This window comes from Scyliorhinus canicula, chromosome 17 (assembly GCF_902713615.1).
Source record: "Scyliorhinus canicula chromosome 17, sScyCan1.1, whole genome shotgun sequence".
NCBI lineage: Eukaryota > Metazoa > Chordata > Chondrichthyes > Carcharhiniformes > Scyliorhinidae > Scyliorhinus > Scyliorhinus canicula.
In genome coordinates, this window is record NC_052162.1 from 125,793,932 (window position 1) to 125,813,680 (window position 19,749).

At 47.1% G+C, this 19,749-nt stretch overlaps 1 protein-coding gene and 1 pseudogene across 1 annotated transcript; both read left to right on the forward strand.

The window, feature by feature from the left end:
- The first annotated feature begins 1,399 nt into the window (after positions 1-1,399).
- Positions 1,400-12,096, forward strand: LOC119951606 (zinc finger protein 239-like). The gene is made up of 2 exons (XM_038774786.1): positions 1,400-2,581; positions 11,963-12,096. The coding sequence occupies exons 1-2, from the start codon at positions 1,801-1,803 to the stop codon at positions 12,094-12,096; spliced, it is 915 nt and encodes a 304-aa protein (XP_038630714.1). The 5' UTR covers positions 1,400-1,800.
- Positions 11,485-19,749, forward strand: part of LOC119951192 — a 115,643-nt pseudogene continuing 107,378 nt past the window's right edge.

The window sequence follows — 19,749 nt, forward strand, 5'->3', positions numbered from 1 at the left end:
AGATAGGGGGAAAGAGTGAGGGGGAAATATATATATGAAGAAAGACAAGAAAGAAATAACAGGTAATGGACAGTTAAAATGAAATGGAATGAAAACAAAGAGGTTGAGGTGGGGTAGAGCTAATCATCTGAAGTTGTTGAATCCGATATTGAGACCAGAAGGCTGTAGCGTGCCTAACCGGAACATTTACTGTTTCTCCCGTTTGCGTTGAGCGTCACTGGGACATTGCAACAAGCCTAGGGCAGGCATGGGAGCAGGGTCTTGTGTTAAAATGGCAAGCAGGGACAGCACAGTGGCACAGTGATTAATCTCTGCTGCCTCACGGCGCCGAGGTCCCAGGTTCGATCCCGGCTCTGGGTCACTGTCCATGTGGAGTCTGCACATTTTCCCTGTGTCTGCTTGGCTTTGGCCCCTACAACCCAAAGATGTGCAGTGTAGGAGGATCGGCACGGTAAAATTGTCCCATAATTGGAAAATGAATTGGGTACTCCAAATTTATATAAATAAATAAATAAAATGGCAAGCAACGGGAAGGTCAGGGTCCTGAATGCGCTCAGACCGAAGGTGCTCAGCAAAGCGACCACTGCCATCTAGAAGGACAAGAGCAGCAGATACCTGGGAACCCCACCACCTGGAGGTTCCCTTCCAAGTCACTCACCAGACTGACTTGGAAATATATCGCCGTTCCTTCACTGTCACTGGGGCAACATCCTGGAACTCCCTCGCTAACAGCACAGTGGGTGTGCAAGGAGACCACTTACCACCACTTTCTGAAGGGGAACTCAGGATGGGCAACAAATACTGGCCCAACCAGCGAAGCTCAAATCCAGTAAATTAAATATATATATTTTTTTAATTAGAGTACCCAATTCTTTTTTTTCCAATTAAGGGGCAATTTAGCATGGCCAATTCACCGACCCTGCACGTCGTTTAACGTTGTGAGGGTGAGACCCATGCAGACACGGGGAGAATGTGCAGACTCCACACGGACAGTGACACGGGGCTGGGATCTTCAATGAATTTAAAGACAATGTAGTGAAGCTTTGGAATTCTCTACCCCAGAGGATTGTATTTTCAAGTATTTTCAAGACAGATTGACATGTTTCTCAATATTGAACATACCGAGGGATATGGGGCATAGTGTAGGAAAATGGTGCTGACGTAGATCGGCCAATGATCCCATTAAGTGGTTGAGAAGGCTCGATGGGCTGAATGGCCGACTACAGCTCCTGTTTGTTATGATCTCTGTGTCCAGGACAGGAAGCAGTGAGCCGGGATCTGTCAATCAGCCTGAATCAGCACCTTCAGGAGAATTGGGAGGGTGAATATTAGATACAGCAGAGTGAGAATGGAGGGAGAGTGTGTGGGATGAAGATTTAAAGCTTTTGGGGAACAAGAGAGGAAAGAATGTTCCTGAGAAAGTAAAATAATCTGTTCTGAATTTCTATCCTGTACTGACTGTGATGTCTTTTGTAAACTCCTTTTACAGGATGTTAAAAGGAGAGGATTTACAAACCGAAATCTCAAACATCACGTCTAGTTCTGACAGTCACTCGATTCATCGGCCATTATCTAGAAGGAGTAATGTTTGCCCAACCTGTTGGCTTCAAAAGATTTTAAACATCATTGTGACTGGAAAAGCACCGAGACACACACATTGACTGGAAAGAGCTTTAACCAGTTAAACAGCCTGAAAAATCATTGCACCTTTCATAGCGGGGAGAAACCATACACGTGTTCTGTGTGTGGTCAAGGCTTCAACTGATAGTCCAACTGGACAGACTTGAGTAGACCCAAAATATGGATAAAAGGTGGAAATGTGGGGACTGTGGGAAGGGATACAGATCCCCATCAGAGCTGGAGACTCATCGACGCATTCACACAGGGGAGAGGCCGTACACCTGCTCTCAGTGTGAGAAGGGATTCAGTCGGTTATCCAACCTGAATTTACATCAGCAAATTCACACTGCGGAGAGGCCATTCACCTGCTCTCAGTGTGGGAAGGGATTCATTGAGTTATCTCGCCTGAATTTACATCAGCGAATTCACACTGGGGAGAGGCCGTTCACCTGCTCTCACTGTGGGAAGGGATTCAGTCAGTTAATCAACCTGCAGACACAGCAACAAATGCACACTGGGGAGTGGCCGTTCACCTGCTCTCAGTGTGGGAAGGGATTCACTGACTTATCCAACCTGAAGAAACACCAGCGAATTCACACTGGGGAGAAACCGTTCACCTGCTCTCAGTGTGAGAAGGGATTCACTGAGTTATCCAACCTGAAGAAACACCAGCGAATTCACACTGGGGAGAAACCGTTCACCTGCTCTCAGTGTGAGAAGGGATTCACTGACTTATCCACCCTGCGGAGACACAAGTTTGTTCATGCTGCAGAGAAACCGCACACCTGCTCTCAGTGTGGGAAGGGATACAATGACTTAACCAACCTGCGAAGACACCAACTTGTTCACAATCAGAAGCCATTCACCTGCTCTCTGTGTGAGAAGGGATTCACTCAGTTATCCCGCCTGCAGACACACCAGCGAGTTCACACTGGGCAGAAGGCGTTAACCTGCTCTCAGTGTGGGAAGGGATTCACTTACTTTTCCAACCTGCTGAGACACCAGCGCGTTCACACTGGGGAGAAGTCGTTCACCTGCACTCAGTGTGGGAAGGGATTCACTGAGTTATCCAGCCTGCTGAGACACCAGCGAATACACACTGGGGAGAAACCGTTCATCTGCTCTCGGTGTGGGAAAGGATTCACTGAATTATCCAGCCTGCAGACACACCAGCGAATTCACACTGGGGAGAAGCCGTTCACCTGCTCTCGGTGTGGGAAGGGATTCACTCGGTTATCCAGCCTGCGGAGACACCAGCGAATTCACGCTGGGGAGAAACCGTTCATCTGCTCTCAGTGTGGGAAGGGATTCACGGACTCATCCAGCCTGAAGGAACACCAGCGAGTTCACACTGGGGAGAAGCCGTTCACCTGCTCTCAGTGTGGGAAGGGATTCTGTGTTTCCTCCTCCCTGCTGAGACACCAACAAGTTCACAATTGATTACAGTGATGGATTCTGCTGTTATTGTTTCTGCTTCAATTACATCCAGGACTGCATTTCGTTCTCTCTTCTCTCTCTCAGGGAATCGGGTAAGAAATCTTACAACACCAGGTTAAAGTCCAACAGGTTTGTTTCAAACACGAGCTTAGGATGTCCCGAAGCGTGGTACATTGGCGAGACCATGCAGACACTGCGACAACGAATGAACGGGCATCGTGTGACAATCACCAGGCAGGAATGTTCCCTTCCAGTCGGGGAACACTTCAGCAGTCAAGGGCATTCAGCCTCTGATCTCCGGGTAAGCGTTCTCCAAGGCAGTCTTCAGGACACGCGACAACGCAGAATTGCCGAGCAAAAACTTATAGCTAAGTTCCGCACGCGTGAGCGCGGCCTCAACCGGGATCTTGGATTCATGTCGCATTACATCCACCCCCCACTATCTGGCCTGGACTTGCAAAATTCCACCAACTGTCCTGGCTTGAGACAATTCACACCTCTTTAACCTGGGATTATCCCTCTCTCTGGATCTGTAACGATTTGATTACCTGCAAATGCTCGCATTCCAAGCATTGTCCGCCATCGCTGACTTTGTCTATATAAGTGTTTCTGGAACATTCCTCTCCATTCACCTGAGGAAGGAGCAGTGCTCCGCAAGCTCGTGTTTGAAACAAACCTGTTGGACTTTAACCTGGTGTTGTAAGACTTCTTGCTGTGCTCACCCCAGTCCAACGCCGGCATCTCCACATCATGGCTTCCATCGACACCGCAAACTGCCGGCTCAAAGTGGAGAGGATCTGTGGGAAGATCGCGCATATGGACACTGACATTAAGTTTCTACAAAGATGCAAAAAAGCAGACAAGATCCCGAAAGGGCTACAGATCACAAACCCACTCAAGTCGGCCTACAACACAGACTACGCTGAAAGACTCTGCCGCCGCACCTCGGTCACACTCCTCAAACACCTCGTACACCAGCTCTACAGCAGTCGATGCAACCTGGAAACCAAGATAGAGGCCGTATTCTCAACGTGCGCTCAGGACACAGCAGGCCAGCTGCGTAACACCGCCAAACAGATGAGACAACGATACTATGCCACCTATATGCACACCAAGAACAGGAAGCTTGAGAAACTCGGCATCACCACCAGCAGCAACCAAGCCTCCCCCAGTACCACAGTCGAAAACAATACAGGAAAATCTATTGTCAACTTGTCGGACTACAACCAGACGAAATCGAAGTTCTCAGCAGAGGGCTCAATTTCTGCACCACCACCAAAATGGACCCCATCAGTCTCGCGGCAGACACAGAGGAATTCATCAGGCGAATGAGGCTCCGGGAATTCTTCCACAGACCCCAAGAGGCCGACAGCGAACCCAAGGAGACGGCCAATGAACCGGAACAGCCGACCGCGAGATCTGCGGTGCAGCAACCGAAAAGGAAAGAGTCGAATTGGACCCCTCCGGAAGGCCGCTGCCAGAGACTCGACATGTATGCTGAAGCCGTCAGGAGTCATGTCAATGCCAGATTCATCAGTCGCATTCACAAGGCAGCCCCGAACGTCACCCAAGTACAACGCAACGCCATCCGCGCTCTCAAGACCAACCGCAACATTGTCATCAAACCAGCAGACAAAGGAGAGGCCACCGTCATACTGAACAGAGTGGACTACTGCAAAGAAGTATACCGACAATTCAGCAACCAGGAACACTGCAGACAGTTACCCGCAGATCCAACCAAGGAGCACACCCGCTAACTCAACAGACTGATCAAGACCTTGGATCCAGACCTTCAGAGCACCCTACGTGCTCTCATCCCACGTAATCCCCACATTGGAGACCTCTACTGCCTCCCGAAAATACACAAGGCCAACACACCAGGCCGGCCTATTGTATCAGGCAATGGGACCCTGTGTGAGAACCTCTCTGGCCACATCGAGGGCATCTTGAAACCCATCGTACAAGGTACACCCAGCTTCTGTCCCGACAGGACGAATTGCCCCACAGTGTCCAGGGATGTGCAGGTTAGATTATGGGGTTGTGGGCGAGTGGATAAAAGCAAATTACTGCAGATGCTGGGATCTGAAGCGAAAGAGAAAATGCTGGAAAATCTCAGCAGATCTGGCAGCATCTGTAGGAGAGAAAAGAGCTAATGTTTTGAGTCCGATGACTCTTTGTCAAAGCTAACAGACAGAGAATATGGGGAATATTACCCCGTTTCCCTGGGTTTCTGTGACTATGACTCATCTTTCATTCTCACTCCTACAGTATAAATATTCTCCACGGTTTCTGAATGAGGCAAAATTGTTTAAAGTAACAAATTGTTCCAGAATTTTGCAAAGCTACAGGGTATCATATCCTGCCAAAGTCTGGCTCAAGTCTAAGACTCATTGTTCAATCCAATCAAAGTTAGTAAGAAAGAAAGTGATTGTCTTCCATAAAACAGTCTTTTTCAACCAGTGGATATTGTATTAACCAAACGTATTAATTAAAGATTACTGTATTAATTAGCTGCCAGTCAGTAACAGATGGCTGAATAAATAATGAGCCTTAATTGAGTGACAATTAAATAATCAATAATGAATCAGTAGTTATAGTAAGAGACTGAGTTTTGTTTGCTCTAAAAATGTAAAAGCTTAATTGCTGTGTCTGTGAAGAATGCAATGAGGATAAATGTACTGGCAAGAGAGACCTTCAAGCTCTGATTAGCCTCAACATTTGAAACTATGAATCAGGGATTGTATAGAATCAGATAAAGGGATAGTATGAAACAGTTCTATTGTACTCCTGTCTGAGATAATGGGAGAAGGTGGAGTGAGTAATTGGGGATCCAATTAAATTAATCCAGTGACCAAATTGACCAATGGTCATGTGACAACAGGCCCAACTCTGACGTGAGGTAATGGTCACTTTGGGGATAAATGTAGAGGTTCCGAAGGTGATCCTTGCTGACCAAGTACTGATGATTCCCGAGGCCGAGTTCCAAGGAAATTACTGCCAAAGAAGGAGCCAGATTCCCGAGGCTGAATTCCACAAGAATTACTGTCAAAGGAGCCAGAGAGGGTTACACTTCTACAGACTGATCACCCACATGAAGTTGGAAAAGTCAATGTCTCAAAGTTTCTTTGAATAAACTTTTTAAATTTAATATCAAGAGAATTCTGTCTTTGTCTTAATTGCCTTGTCTGAACCAAAGTTAATTTATTAAATGGTATGTTGGGGTTGGCTGAAATCAATTAAGTTCCAGATAACAAGATCAGAAAACCTAAATCTTCAATTTAAAAACTTGCATTTCTAAAGCCCCTTTCACAACCACAGGACATCCCAAAGTGCTTTACAGCCAATGATGTACTTTTGAAGTGGAGACACTGTTATAGTGTAGCAAAAGCAGCAGCCAATTTACACACAGCAAGATCCCACACACAGTAATGTGATAATGAGCAGATGATCTGTTTTTAGTGATGTTGATTGAGGGATAAATAGTGGCCAGGACACCGGGGATAACTCCCCTGCTCTTCTTCAAAATAGTGGCTGTGGGAACTTTTACACCCACCTGAGAGGGGCAGACAGGGCCTCAGTTTAACATCTTATTTGAGAGAAGGCTGTTCTGACAGTGCAGCACTTCCTCAGTGCTGGGACCAGGAATGTTGGACGTGATTCTTGTCCTCGGGTCCCTGGACTGGGATTTGAATCCACAACCTTCTGATTCAGAGGTGAGAGAGCTGCCCACTGAGCCACGGCTGACAGTATCGACAATGCAAAGTTTGAAAGGGAAAGTTACCTGTTACAACGCCTACCCTTTGTCTTCCCTCTCACCCACTTTCCCTAAAGTACATCAATGTAACATGAAAAGGGGTGGCACGGTAATAATAGAAACCCCAGCATAAATAACATGGCTTTGACTGACAAATGTTGAAGTGTTGGTTTAGAGTCACAAGTTCTGACTTCCCATTTGAGCCTCGGCCACCTTTCTTTCTCTTTTGCTGGTGTCAATGACAGCAGGAGACAGAGCTGGGGCTGAATTTAGCTGAGAATAACGGGGCCTGTGCCCCAGTTGGGAAACTGCCATGGGCATTGCACTAATAGAGAGACAGGAAGGTGCTGGAGGACTGATTGGTAAATGGGGCTCCAAGCAATTGTTATATCGGTCACTCAGAGCTAAAGAGAAACCCGTGTCTTTAAATATATATACAGGGAAGAGGCTGCAATGAAATCTGTTCCTTTTAACCTGCAGAAAAGCAGGAGGCTCAGATTCACAGGGTGCGGGAGGAGACCATTTGGCCCATCGTGCCCCTGCTATCTCTTTGGAAGGACTCACTGATTCATCCAACTGCTCTGCTCTTGCCCCACAGCCCTGCAAATTCTTACCTTTCAAGTGTTTACTCTTTGGAAAGATACTACTGAATCAGCTTTCAGGCAGATCAGAACAGCTCGCTGTGTCAAAAAATAAAATCTCATCTACCCGACTGGCTCCTTTGCCAATTACGTTGGAGCAGTCATTTTCAAATCCAGCGGCACGACCCATGGGTGGGTCCTGGGCGGGTATCGGGAGGGTCGTGCCGTGGCGTTCCGGATCACGGGAATTGGTGCTCAATGGTGCAACCGGCTTTTAGAATTCTGGCTGTTCCCCGCATGCGTGCCCCCTCAGCGGTGTGCAGGCCCGGAGCCCAGCGGGGTAGAACGTGGCCTCCTGATGTCAGTGCGCTGACCCAGGAGCAGAATTTATTTTAATTGCTGGAGTCTTCTGTCTGGAGTGGTGGCAGACAGCAGGCCACACTGATATACGTACTCTGGGCGCACGAGAGTGATTCCTCCATTTTGAGCTCCAGGGCCTCTGGTGAACAATCCATGAAGAAGAAGCTGCGAACAGGAACAAAGCAGCATAAAGATGAATACTTGAGGTATGCGTTATTTATTGTCCCACTGCAAATCAGGATTCAAAGTGTGTTATATACAGGGAAGCACTGGGAAGTGAAAGTTTAAAACCCTGAAAACGTCAAAGACATTTGATGACGAAACGTGGCGAGTTTGAGGATAAATGTCTTCATTGTTTTTAATGGATGCAGTGAGATCTTAAATAATCTGCTGAAGTCATTGCCGGGAATAAAACATTGAATAACAAAGGAAGTGAGATTGTGAGGACCAAGCAGGCTCACCTGTCACATTAAAGGTCAGTGGAAATGGTGGGTCGCGAAGGTCGGCCACTGAGAGTACCATAGGTCAGCTGATGTGGCTCGCAAAGATCGGCCAATGTGGGTCGCACATTTCGGCCGATGTGGGTCACGAAGATCGATCGGTTGGCAAAAACACTGCCTTAGAGGGACTCACTTTTTGTTAAAGAGCCTGTCAACCCCTCTTACCCCCTATCCTTAATGTACATCAGTCTAATCAAGAAAAGTCAACACAAATCAAATATTTTTCCTGATAAAAGTTTATTAATGAAACCGAACATGGTTATACAAAGCAGAAAATGAGTTAAGGCTCAAAGACAGCCAGACTAAAAGGATATTTACAATGTTCTGGACCCTCTTTGGCTCCTCTGTACTCTGTTCCTGTGACTCCCCACTTTGGGTGTGGGGCACATTCAGCCTGTTTGGGGATCGATGAGTATGGAAGCTCTACGTGTTTAGGTTTGGTGATGTCAGTACATTGCAGTCACTAAAAAGACTAGTGATTCCATGGAGAATAGTTGGAGTCAGCCACTTTATCATAATTGGCTGTTAAACTTCACCTCATTAACACATTTGTGTCATTAATAATTTGTACTGTACATAAGCTCGGTGATGAAATATTTTCAATAGCATCTCCCTTTAAGTGTCAGATACTCTAACGTAGCTTTAGACTTGGATAACAGCTTCCAGGGCCACTGGATTTCTCGATGCACTTTCCAGCCAATGATGTACTTTCTGAAGTGTAGTCGCTGTTGTGTAGGAAACGTGGCAGCAAATTTAGGTAAAACAAGATAGGAACATAGGAACAGGAGTATGCCATTCAGCTCTTTGAACCTGCTGCCCAATTCTATAAGATCATTGCTAATCTGGCTGAGATCTCAAATCCACTTTCCTGTCTCAACCCCATAACCCTTGTCTCCTTTGTCAATAATCTGTCTAACTCTGCCCTGAATATATTCAATGACCCAGCCCCACTGTTCTCTGATGAAGAGAATTCCACAGGCTAAACACCCTCTGTGAGAAATACATTCTCCTCAATCACCTTCTGAATGGTGGATCTCATATTGGTATGTCCCCTGGTTCTAGTCTCTCTCATATTTGGAAACATCCACCTAATTTCCACCCTATTGAATCACCTTAGGATTGTAAATATTTCTATAATATTACCTCTCCTTCCTCTGGACCCCTGTGGCTAAGGACGTAACATGTTCCACCTTTCTGCATAAGAGAAGCCATTCATCCTGAGAATGAGTCGAGTGATCCTTCTCTGAACTGCTGTTAACTCAATTACATTTTTGTGTTTTAAACAAAGTGAAGAAATAGTGCACAATATTCCTGATGTGGTCTCACCAAGGCCCTGCACAGCTGTAACTTTCGTTCCCCTTGTGGGAAACATGAATGTTTCAGTTGTTTTCCTAATCACTTAATGCACCTTCATATTAACATTTTGTGATTCCGGCACCAGGACACCCAGATCCCTCTGTAACACTCAGTAATGAAATCGCTCTCCATTTAAATAGAATTGTGTTTCTCTATTATTCTTGACAAAGTGAACACATTCAAATTTCCCAACATTATATTCCATCTGCAAACTTTTGCCCACTCACTTAACTTGTCTGTATCTGTGTGTAGTCTTCCTACAACTGATTGACAGTTAACAAAATCCCACAAACAGCAAGAGGATAATAATGTTCTGTTTTAGTGATGTTGATTGAGGGATATATATTGACCCACAAATAGCAAACATGAGCTGGGTTTAGACCATCGTGAGACAGGTTAGTTTTACCCTACTTAACTCCCCTGCTCTTCTTCAAAAAGAATGATATGGGATATTTTATATTCACCAAAGGAGGAAAATGGGACCACAGTTTCACACATCATTTGAAAGATGGCACCCCAAAAGAGCAGCACTCCCTCAGCACTGCACTAGAGGGCAGCTGTGGGTTTTGTTCTCAAGTCCTGATTGAGAAATTAACCCAGAACATAGAACATAGAAAAATACAGCACAGAACAGGCCCTTAGGCCCACGATGTTGTGCCGAACATTTGTCCTAGATTAAGAACAAATTAATCTACACCCTCTACTGTAATCCATGTATCTATCCAATAGCCACTTGAAGGTCCCTCATGTTTCCGACTCAACTACTTCCACAGGCAATGCATTCGATGCCCCCACTACTCTCTGGGTAAAGAACCTACCTCTGACATCCCCCCTATATCTTCCACCATTCACCTTAAATTTATATCCTTTGGAACTCAGAGGCAGGAGTGTTATCCACTGAGCTCTGACTGACAGTGAAGGTGAAGAAGACTGGGAGGAAACATATGTGGAGCATCAAAACCATCACAGACCAGGTGGACCTTATGGCATGTTTATTTGATGTCCATGCTATGTCATTTCAATCAGTGGAACATTTCCGACTTGGTATTGTTGATTTCACACCAATGGATTTGTTTGGGTGCGATGCTGACAGTGAATGTTTTATTGTAAAATAATTTCAGCTGAGAGTCCCTGAATGAATGTGGAGAGATCACAAACTGCAGTTCTTAAAGAGACACTGATCACCCAGCAATCAGCAGACACAACTGAACTACAAGAAGGACAGGAGACAGGGTATGCATTTCAAATGTGGTTCATTTGACCTGAATCCAGAATTTTAAACTCCATCTCAGTTACAGGGGTCTCTAACATCAGCAAAAATAAGCCCCAACCTTCAGCATCAATAAGGTTTGGGACAGCAACAACAGCAGAATCACTCTTTGTCTCAAACAATAAATCTGTGTCCCCAATCTCTACCTCCTCCCTACTGGTGGTAAAACTCCTTCATCCCACTATCCTCCTCCTGCTTTTCCCTCAATTCTCCTTCCCTGAAGGTGCTGACTCTCGGGTTCAGTTTCACTCTCACCTATTCCTTCCCCAATATGTCACCCAGATGTCTAAATCTTTACACCTGAAGTTAACAAACTGTTCTGCAAAGGGAGACGTCACAGTCAAATCCAGTGATTATCCTGTACCCGCACTTTTCACCCCAGTCCCAGGAGTTTGGAGACTGGGTTCCAGATGAGTAATGGCGGCCTCGGCTCCCACAATTCCCCGGACTGAAGAAACGGCTCTGTCCGCCGCGTGGGTGGGCGGCGCGGGACTGCGCATGTCCAAGGGAGAGGGGAAGCTGCGCATGTGCAGGGAGGAGTCAACAACCTGACCTTCCTGCTCAGGTGTTGGCCAATGGGAAGAATTGAAGGACCGGAAGGACTCTGCTCCTCCAGCCAATCAGTGCGCGGGCTTTGTGTGAATGAAAATTGAGTTTCACAGAGGGAAGCTTCTTCCTGTCTCCAACATCTGTGAGTAAAACACTTTATTTTCTCCCCCTTTCCATTTCTTTTCTCATTCTGACCTTCAACTGGTGACTTGCAGCAACTGAAGGGAAAGGAAGTGAATCCAGGGAGGGTGCAGACTCTGCAAAGTTTGGACCCGGGTTCCGTCCCAGCCCTGGGTCACATTCCGTGTGGATTTTGCACATTCTCCCGTGTCTGCGTGGGTCTCACCCCCATAAACCCAGACAGATGTGCAGGATAGGCGAATTGGCCATGCTGGATTGCCCCTTGATTGGAAAAAAAAATTAATCGGGTCCTCTGAATTTAATTTTTAAAAACATGTATTGTACTGTTTCATTACATATTTCCAACCATCTCTTTCCTCAGAGGGTTGTTTGTCCCTGGATTTCTCTTCCACAGGGATCAGTGGAATTGAATATTTCAAGGATGAGTTCTACCAATTTCCGATTGATAAGGAAGTCGAGGGTTATGGGGACAATGCAGCAAAATTAGGAATTTTCTATCCCAGAAGAGTGTGGAGCTTCAGTCATTAAGGATTTGCAAGATAGAAATTGATAGGTTTCCAGATATTAAAGATATCAACGGATGTGGGGCATAGTGTGGGAAAATGATGCTTATGTAGATCGGCCAATGATCTCATTGAATGAAAGCAAATTACTGCAGATGCTGGAATCTAAAACAAAAGAGAAAATGCTGGAAAATCTCAGCAAGTCTGGCAGTATCTGCAGGGAGAGAAAAGAGGTAACGTTTCGAGTCCGATGACTCTTTGTCAAAGCTAACAAACAGAGAAAATGGGAAGTATTTATACTGTGGCGTGACAATGAAAATGATTCATATCCACAGAAACCCTGGGAAACTGGGTGCTAATGGCCACAGAAACCAAGGGGAAAGAGTGCTAATGGCAGTCCCCAGAGAGGACAAAAGATTCCAGGCTTGGGTCACTTTCTGTGCGGAGTCTGCACGTTCTCTCCATGTCTGCGTGGGTTTCCTTCAGGTGCTCCGGTTTCCTCCCACAGTCAAATGATGTGCCTGTTAGGTGTTAGGAGGAAGAAGCTCCGAAAGCTAGTGTTTGAAGCAAACATGTTGGACTTTAACCTGCTGTTGTAAAACTTCTTACTGTGCTCATCCCAGTCCAACGCCGGCATCTCCATATCATGTTAGGTGTCTTTAGTGTCCAAAAATAAGGTTAGGTGGGGATACCGGGATAGGGTGAAGGTGTGGGCATAGGCAGGGTGCTCTTCACAAAGGCCGGTGCAGACTCAATGGGCTAAATGGCCTCCGTCTGCACTGTAAATTCCATGATTACCCCATGCCCTGCCCATCTGGCCAGACTCTTCCCCCTCGCCCTCCTTTTGTTGCCATCAATCCCCTCACCCCTCCCAGAATCCCCCCCCCCATCCACTTCCTCTTGCCAACACCTCACCCAGTATTGACCCCCTCTCCCCACCGTTCACACCTCCGAGGTTCATTGAAACCTGTTTGACCAGGCTCCAATGACCGCAGCCCCTCCCCCACCACACTCCCGTTCACCAGCCAACCTACGTTTCCTCGTGTGGCGACCCCTGCCGGAGCCCCCTCTCCTCCCCACCCCCTCCTCAGTAACCCAGCCCCATGTGCCCAAAACCCACCTTCCTGATACCAAGAAACAAGACAGAACCGCATGCATAAGGAAAACAACACATGCACATATACCGCCCCCCGATTTAAGAGTCAGAAACAAATCACCAATCAAGTAGAAAACCCTCAATAAGAGAACACAATCCCCGCCCCCACCAACCAAGCCCGAATCCCAACTCTCATATCAGTCTCAGTCCTTCAGCCTTAACGAACGCCTCTACCGGCTGAACCAGCGACTCTCACATCCCGTAAATTAATTTTTAAAACTTTTATATTTGACAGAGATATATGGAATGTATTATATATATTATTGATGGTTCTGTAATAAAATACATGCATTATTATTGCTAGTTTTGGAATATAGTACTGTACCTACATTATATAGAATCATCCCATCTCTAATCAGTAAATATACTTAGATGGAGAGTCTCTACTCTTGTACAAGTTGTAATAAGTTTAGATTTGTTGATCAGCATCAATCAGCACCTTCATAAGAATTGGGAGGGGAAGGAAGTTAATCCAGTCTGTATATTACACACGTTTTTTGTTCAGTAACATAGACATATATCTGTCTGGCAGTCTCTGTGTCCAGGACAAGAAGCAGTGGGCATGGATCTGTCAATCAGCCTGATTCAGCACCTTCAGGAGAATTGGGAGGGTGAATTTTCGATGCAGCAGAGTGAGAATGGAGGGAGAGTGTGGAATGGAGATTAAGAGCATTTCAGGGAAAGAGAGAGAGCGAACAATGTTTGCTAAAAACTAAATTGTCTGTTCTGAATTTCTATCCTGTACTGACATTAATGATTTTTGTAAAATCTTTTTGCAGAAAGTTAGAACAAGAGGGGTTTGAGGTGGCTATCTCAAACTAAATATCACGTCAAGAACTGACTGAGTCACTCAAATCTTGGGAGTCTAATATCATCGACCTTTGAATCTAGAAGAAGAGCTGTTTGTCTATTTTGTCTGCTTCAAGAGATTTTAAACATCAGTGTGTCTGGAAAAGCACTGAGACACACACACATTCACATGTGAGACTGTTACAGAGCACTGAATGTGGAAAGAGCTTTAACCAGTTACGCAGCCTGAAAAAATTCTACACCATTCGCATCAGGGAGACTGTACACATATTGTGTGTGTGGACGAGGCTTCAACTGATCGTCCAACGTGGTGAGACGCAAGGTCACCCGGACCATGGATAAACCATGGAAATGTGAGGATTGTGGGATGGGATTCACAGCCCCATGCCAGCTGGAAAGTCATCAACGTAGTCACACTGGAGAGAGGCCTTTCACCTGCTCTCAGTGTGAAAAGGGATTCACTGTCATAGGCAACCTGCGGAGACACGAACGAGTTCACACTGGAGAGAGGCCATTCACCTGCTCTGACTGTGGGAAGGGATTCGCTGTCATAGGCAACCTGCGGACACACGAACGAGTTCACACTGGAGAGAGGCCATTCACCTGCTCTGACTGTGGGAAGGGATTCGCTGTCATAGGCAACCTGCGGAGACACGAACGAGTTCACACTGGAGAGAGGCCATTCACCTGCTCTGACTGTGGGAACAGATTCACTCGGTTAACCAACCTGCAGAACCACCAGCGAGTTCACACCGGGGAGAGGCCATTCACCTGCTGTGTGTGTGATAAGGGATTCACTCGGTTATCCAATCTGCAGACACACCAGCGACTTCACACCGGGAAGAAGCCGTTCATCTGTTCCGTGTGTGATAAGGGATTTGCTCAGTTATTCACCCTGAAGAGCCACCAGAGCGTTCACACTGGGGAGAGGCCATTCATTTGCTCTGTGTGTGATAAGCGATTCACTCAGTTACCCAGCCTTAAGAGACACCAGCGACTTCACACCGGGGAAAGGCCATTCATCTGCTCTGTCTGTGATAAGAGATTCACTCAGTTACCCAGCCTTAAGAGACACCAGCGACTTCACACCGGGGAAAGGCCATTCATCTGCTCTGTCTGTGATAAGAGATTCACTCAGTTATCCAGCCTTAAGAGACACCAGCGAGTTCACACTGGGAGAAGGCCATTCATCTGCTCTGTCTGTGATAAGGGATTCACTCAGTTATCCAGCCTGCTGAAACACAATGTCAATCACACCAATGAGAGACCCTTTAAATGCTCTGACTGCAGAAAGGGTTTCAAAAGTTCACAGTTACTGATGTCCCACCAGCGCATTCACTCTGAGGAGAGACCGTTTAGCTGCTCTCACTGCACAAAGAGCTTTAGAACCTGATCAAACACGAGCGAGGTCACACCAAACAATGAAGCAGAATACCCGGAGGCCTTGTTCATCGTGGCCGGGGACTTCAACCAGGCCAACCCCGAGTGTACAGCCAAAATTCCACCACCACATCTCCTGTCCCGATAACCCAACATCCTTGACCACTGCTGCACAAACATCAAGGGCGCCTGATGATCCATCCCCTGACCGCACTTCGGAAAATCAGACCACAAGATGGCGCTCCTTCTCCCGGCATACAAGCAGAAACTGAACGGGAGAATCCGGTTAAGAAGGTTGTGCAAATGCTGGTCTGAGGCAAAGGAAGAGCTCCTACGCGACTACTTGGAGTCAGTGGACTGGTTCATATTCAAGAACTCGGCAGCCAACCTAAAACGAGTTTGCCAGCATCATCACAGACTTCATCAGCAAGTGTGTAGAAGATTGTGTGTCAAAGAAGGTAGTATGTACGTTACCCAACCAGAAACCATGGTTTAATCAGGTGATTCACTCCGTACTGAAGGTCTGAGGGATTCAAGACAGGCGACCCTGACCTATACAAGAAATCTAGGTACGACCTCCACAAAGCCAACAGGGACGTCAAGAAACAATACCAGACTAAGCTAGAATCACAGACTAATGACATGGACTCTCATCGGTTGTGGCACGGCTTCAATAACATAATGAGCTGCAAAGCCGAGAAGAATCTTTGGCAACAGGGCACCCCTCCCCTACAAATTCAATGCATTCTATGTTCACTTCAACAGGAAACCATCAAACCTTTGTCAACTGCCCCAGCAACCTTGGACACACAAACCTGTGACATACCAACCGTCACAGCCTCCAAAGTCAGATTGGCCTTCTTGATAGTGAACCCTTGGTAAGCGGCAGGTCCTGACGGGATCCCTGGTCGTGCACCCAGATACTGTGCGGACCAACTGGCAGACGTGTTTCCGGACATCCTCAACCTCTCCCTATTCTGTTCCTAGATTCCCACCTGCTTCAAGAAGACCACCATCCATACTGGTGCCAAAGGAGAACCAGGCAACGTGCCTCAACGACTACCATCCGGTGGCCTTGGCATCGAACATTATGATGAGCTTCGAGAGGTTGGCCATGAGGCACTTCAACTCCAGAAACCCAGAGTGCCTTGATCCACTGCAATTCGCATACTGCCATGGCCCTATCTGTCCACCGCAGACGCCATGGTCCTACCTGCCCAATTCAATTAATCTAGTGATCAAATTGAGCAATTGTCATGTTACAACAGGCCCAACTCTGATGTGAGGTAACGGTCACTTTGGGGATAAAAGTAGAGGTTCTGAAGGTCTTCCTTGCTGGCCAAGTACTGAAGACTCCCGAGGCCGAGTTCCAAGGAAATTACTGTCAAAGAAGGAGCCAGACTCCCGAGGCTGAATTCCACAAGAATTACTGTCAAAGAAGGAGCCAGAGAGGGTTACGCTGCTACAGACTGATCACCCACATGAAGTTGGAAAAGTCAATGTCTTAAAGTTGTTCAATAAACCTTTTTCATTTAATAAACTTTTAAAATTGACTATCCCGAGGATTCTGAATTTGCCGTAATTGGTTACAGTCTTGTCCGAACCAAAGTGAATATATTTTTCTGTGAAATATTTTTATTCTCCATTTTCACATTTTGTTCAAAATTTACACCCCACCCACAGACAGTAAACGGTAACAAATACAAAGTGAATTCCCTTATCAACAACAACGATCCCATCCTCCCACCACCCCAAACAACGACCCCCCTGGCAAGATAAGCATCAAATAGAACAAACCCTCCCACAGCGGGATAATCCAAGGAGGAAAAAAAACAAACAAAAAAAAGAATCAGGAATTGCCTATGGACACCGTTGACCTATAGAGTCCACCCCCCCGAACATTCAATGCCATTCAATCCCCGAAAGAGTACCGTACATGACACCCACGCATTGCGAGCCCCCCCCCCCCTTCCCGACTCCCCCTCTCCACTTCCTTTCACAAAACCCCTCCCCCCAACCTCTGTTCCTTCCCTCCCCCCAACCTCTGTTCCTTCCCCCCCCCCCCCACCACCCCCCAACTTTCCACCCCGGCTAGACTCATCGGGACCTGCTCTGCCAGGCTCTGATGGCCGCAGCCCCTCCCCCCACCTCACTCCGTTCACTGGCCGGCTTAAACCGGCCAGCGTGGAGGCCCCCGCCCGGGTCTCTTTCCCCCTTGCCCGGTCCCAGGAAAACCAAGAACTCCCCTTTAGCACACAGACCCCACATACACACCCAAGCCCCAAAGAACCATCATTGCCAGCGAAAGTCCCATCTCTTCCCTTATCCAAGTATATACAACGTTAGCTCATTTAGCACATACACCAACTGCAGTGAAAAAATACAGCTACATGAGGCTACATCGATACATGTCCACTTCTCAATTCAGCCACAGTCCTTCTGCCTTCGCAAACTCCTCCGCTGCTTCTGCCGTCCCAAAATAAAAGTCCTTGCATCAATGATCACCCTCAACTTAGCTGGGTATACTATGCCGCACTGCACCCTACTGATGGACAATGCCGTCTTCACCCGGCTGAAGGCAGCCCGCCTCCTCTTCAGCTCCACCGTGTAGTCCTGATATATGCGTATACCAGCTCCAGCCCACTGCACCACCCGCTTCTGCTTTGCCCAGCACAAGACCTTCTCCTTCACGCTGTACCTTCAAAAACACAAAGTTGCTACTCTTGGCGGCTCACTCTCCTTTGGTACGGGCCTTCACGACCGGTGAGCCCGATCCAGTTCATATCGGGAGGGATCATCTCCCTCCCCCAATAGCTTCGCCAACATTGTGGCAAAATACTCAGTCGGCCTCGGGCCTTCCGCTCCTTCGGGAAGACCCACAACCTTCCGATTCTGTCGCCTGGATCTGTTTTCCAAGTCGTCCGTTTTGGCTCGCAGATCCTTGTTGATCTCCAGCACCTTCCGCATCTCCTTCCTCATCGCGGTAATTTGATCACCGTGCTGCAATAATGTCTCTTCCACTTCCTTCAGCGCCTCGCCTTGCTCCTGCACCTCCACCACTGCGCTCAATAGCGCCACCCTCACCGGGGCAATCGCCTCCTCCACCAGCACTTTCAATACCATCTCCTTCCTCATCGCCTCCATGTGCTTTGTGAACTGCCTTTCGAGTTCCGCGGCCATCACTTTAGTTATTTCTTCAGCCGTGAGCAATGCAGCCTCCCCTGGTGCCCCAGCCTCCACTTTCCTTGCCGTCCCCACGGTGACCTTTCCATTCCCCGACGGACTTTCAGCCGCTTTTTTCACGGCCGTTTTTTAACTTGATTTTGACATTTCTCTTCGCTGTGCCGTCTCCCTGCTTTTGCCGCCTCTGTAGCCCCTGGGACCGGGCGTTAATCCCTGAAAATGCCATTCCCGAACGGGAGCCCTGCAATGTGCAGCTGCCTCCCACTCGCTGGAAGTCCGTCAAAAGTGAATTTATTAAATGGTAATTTGTGGGTGGCTGAAATCAATTAAGTTCCAGATAAAAGATCAGATAACAGAAATCTTCAATTTAAAAACTTGCATTTCTATAGCGCCTTTCACAACCACAGGACGTCACAAAGTGCTTTACAGCCAATGAAGTACTTTTGAAGTGTAGTCACTGTTGTAATGTAGGAAAAGCAGCAGCCAATTTACACACAGCAAGATCCCACACACAACAAGGTGATAATGAGCAGATGATGTGTTTTTAGTGATGTTGACTGAGGGATAAATATTGACCAGGACACCGGGGATAACTCCCCTGCTCTTCTTCAAAATAGTGACTGTGGGAACTTTTACACCCACCTGAGAGGGGCAGACAGGGCCTCAGTTTAACATCTTATTTTAAAGAAGGCTGTTCTGACAGTGCAGCACTCCCTCAGTGCTGGGACCAGGAATGTTGGAACTGGTTTTTGTCCACAGGTCCCTGACTGGGTCTTAACCTTCTGACTCAGAGGTGACAGTGCTGCCCACTGAGCCAGGCCGGACACTAGCTAGAAAGGAAAAGTTATACTTTAAAACCCTCCACCTTTTGCCTCCAATGCCTAAATCTAATAACTAAAAACCCAGTATAAATAACATGGATTTAACTGACAAATGTTGAAGTGTTGATTTGGAGCCACAAGTTTGAACTTCCCACTTGCTCCTTGGGCACCTTTCTGTCTCTATTGCTCATGTCAGTGACAGGCAGGAGACAGAGCTGAGGCTGAATTTAGCTGAGAATAACAGGGCCTGGGCCCCAGTTGGGAAACTGCCATGGGCGTCGCACTAATAGAGAGACAGAAAGGTGCTGGAGGACTGACTGGGAAATGG

Excerpts from the sequence above, each read along its gene's own strand:
- LOC119951606 (XM_038774786.1), top strand. The coding sequence starts at position 1,801 with ATGGATAAAAGGTGGAAATGTGGGGACTGTGGGAAGGGATACAGATCC. Across the intron at positions 2,582-11,962 it reads GGCGTTAACCTGCTCTCAGT|GGATCAGTGGAATTGAATAT; the intron begins GTGGGAAGGGAT and ends TCTCTTCCACAG.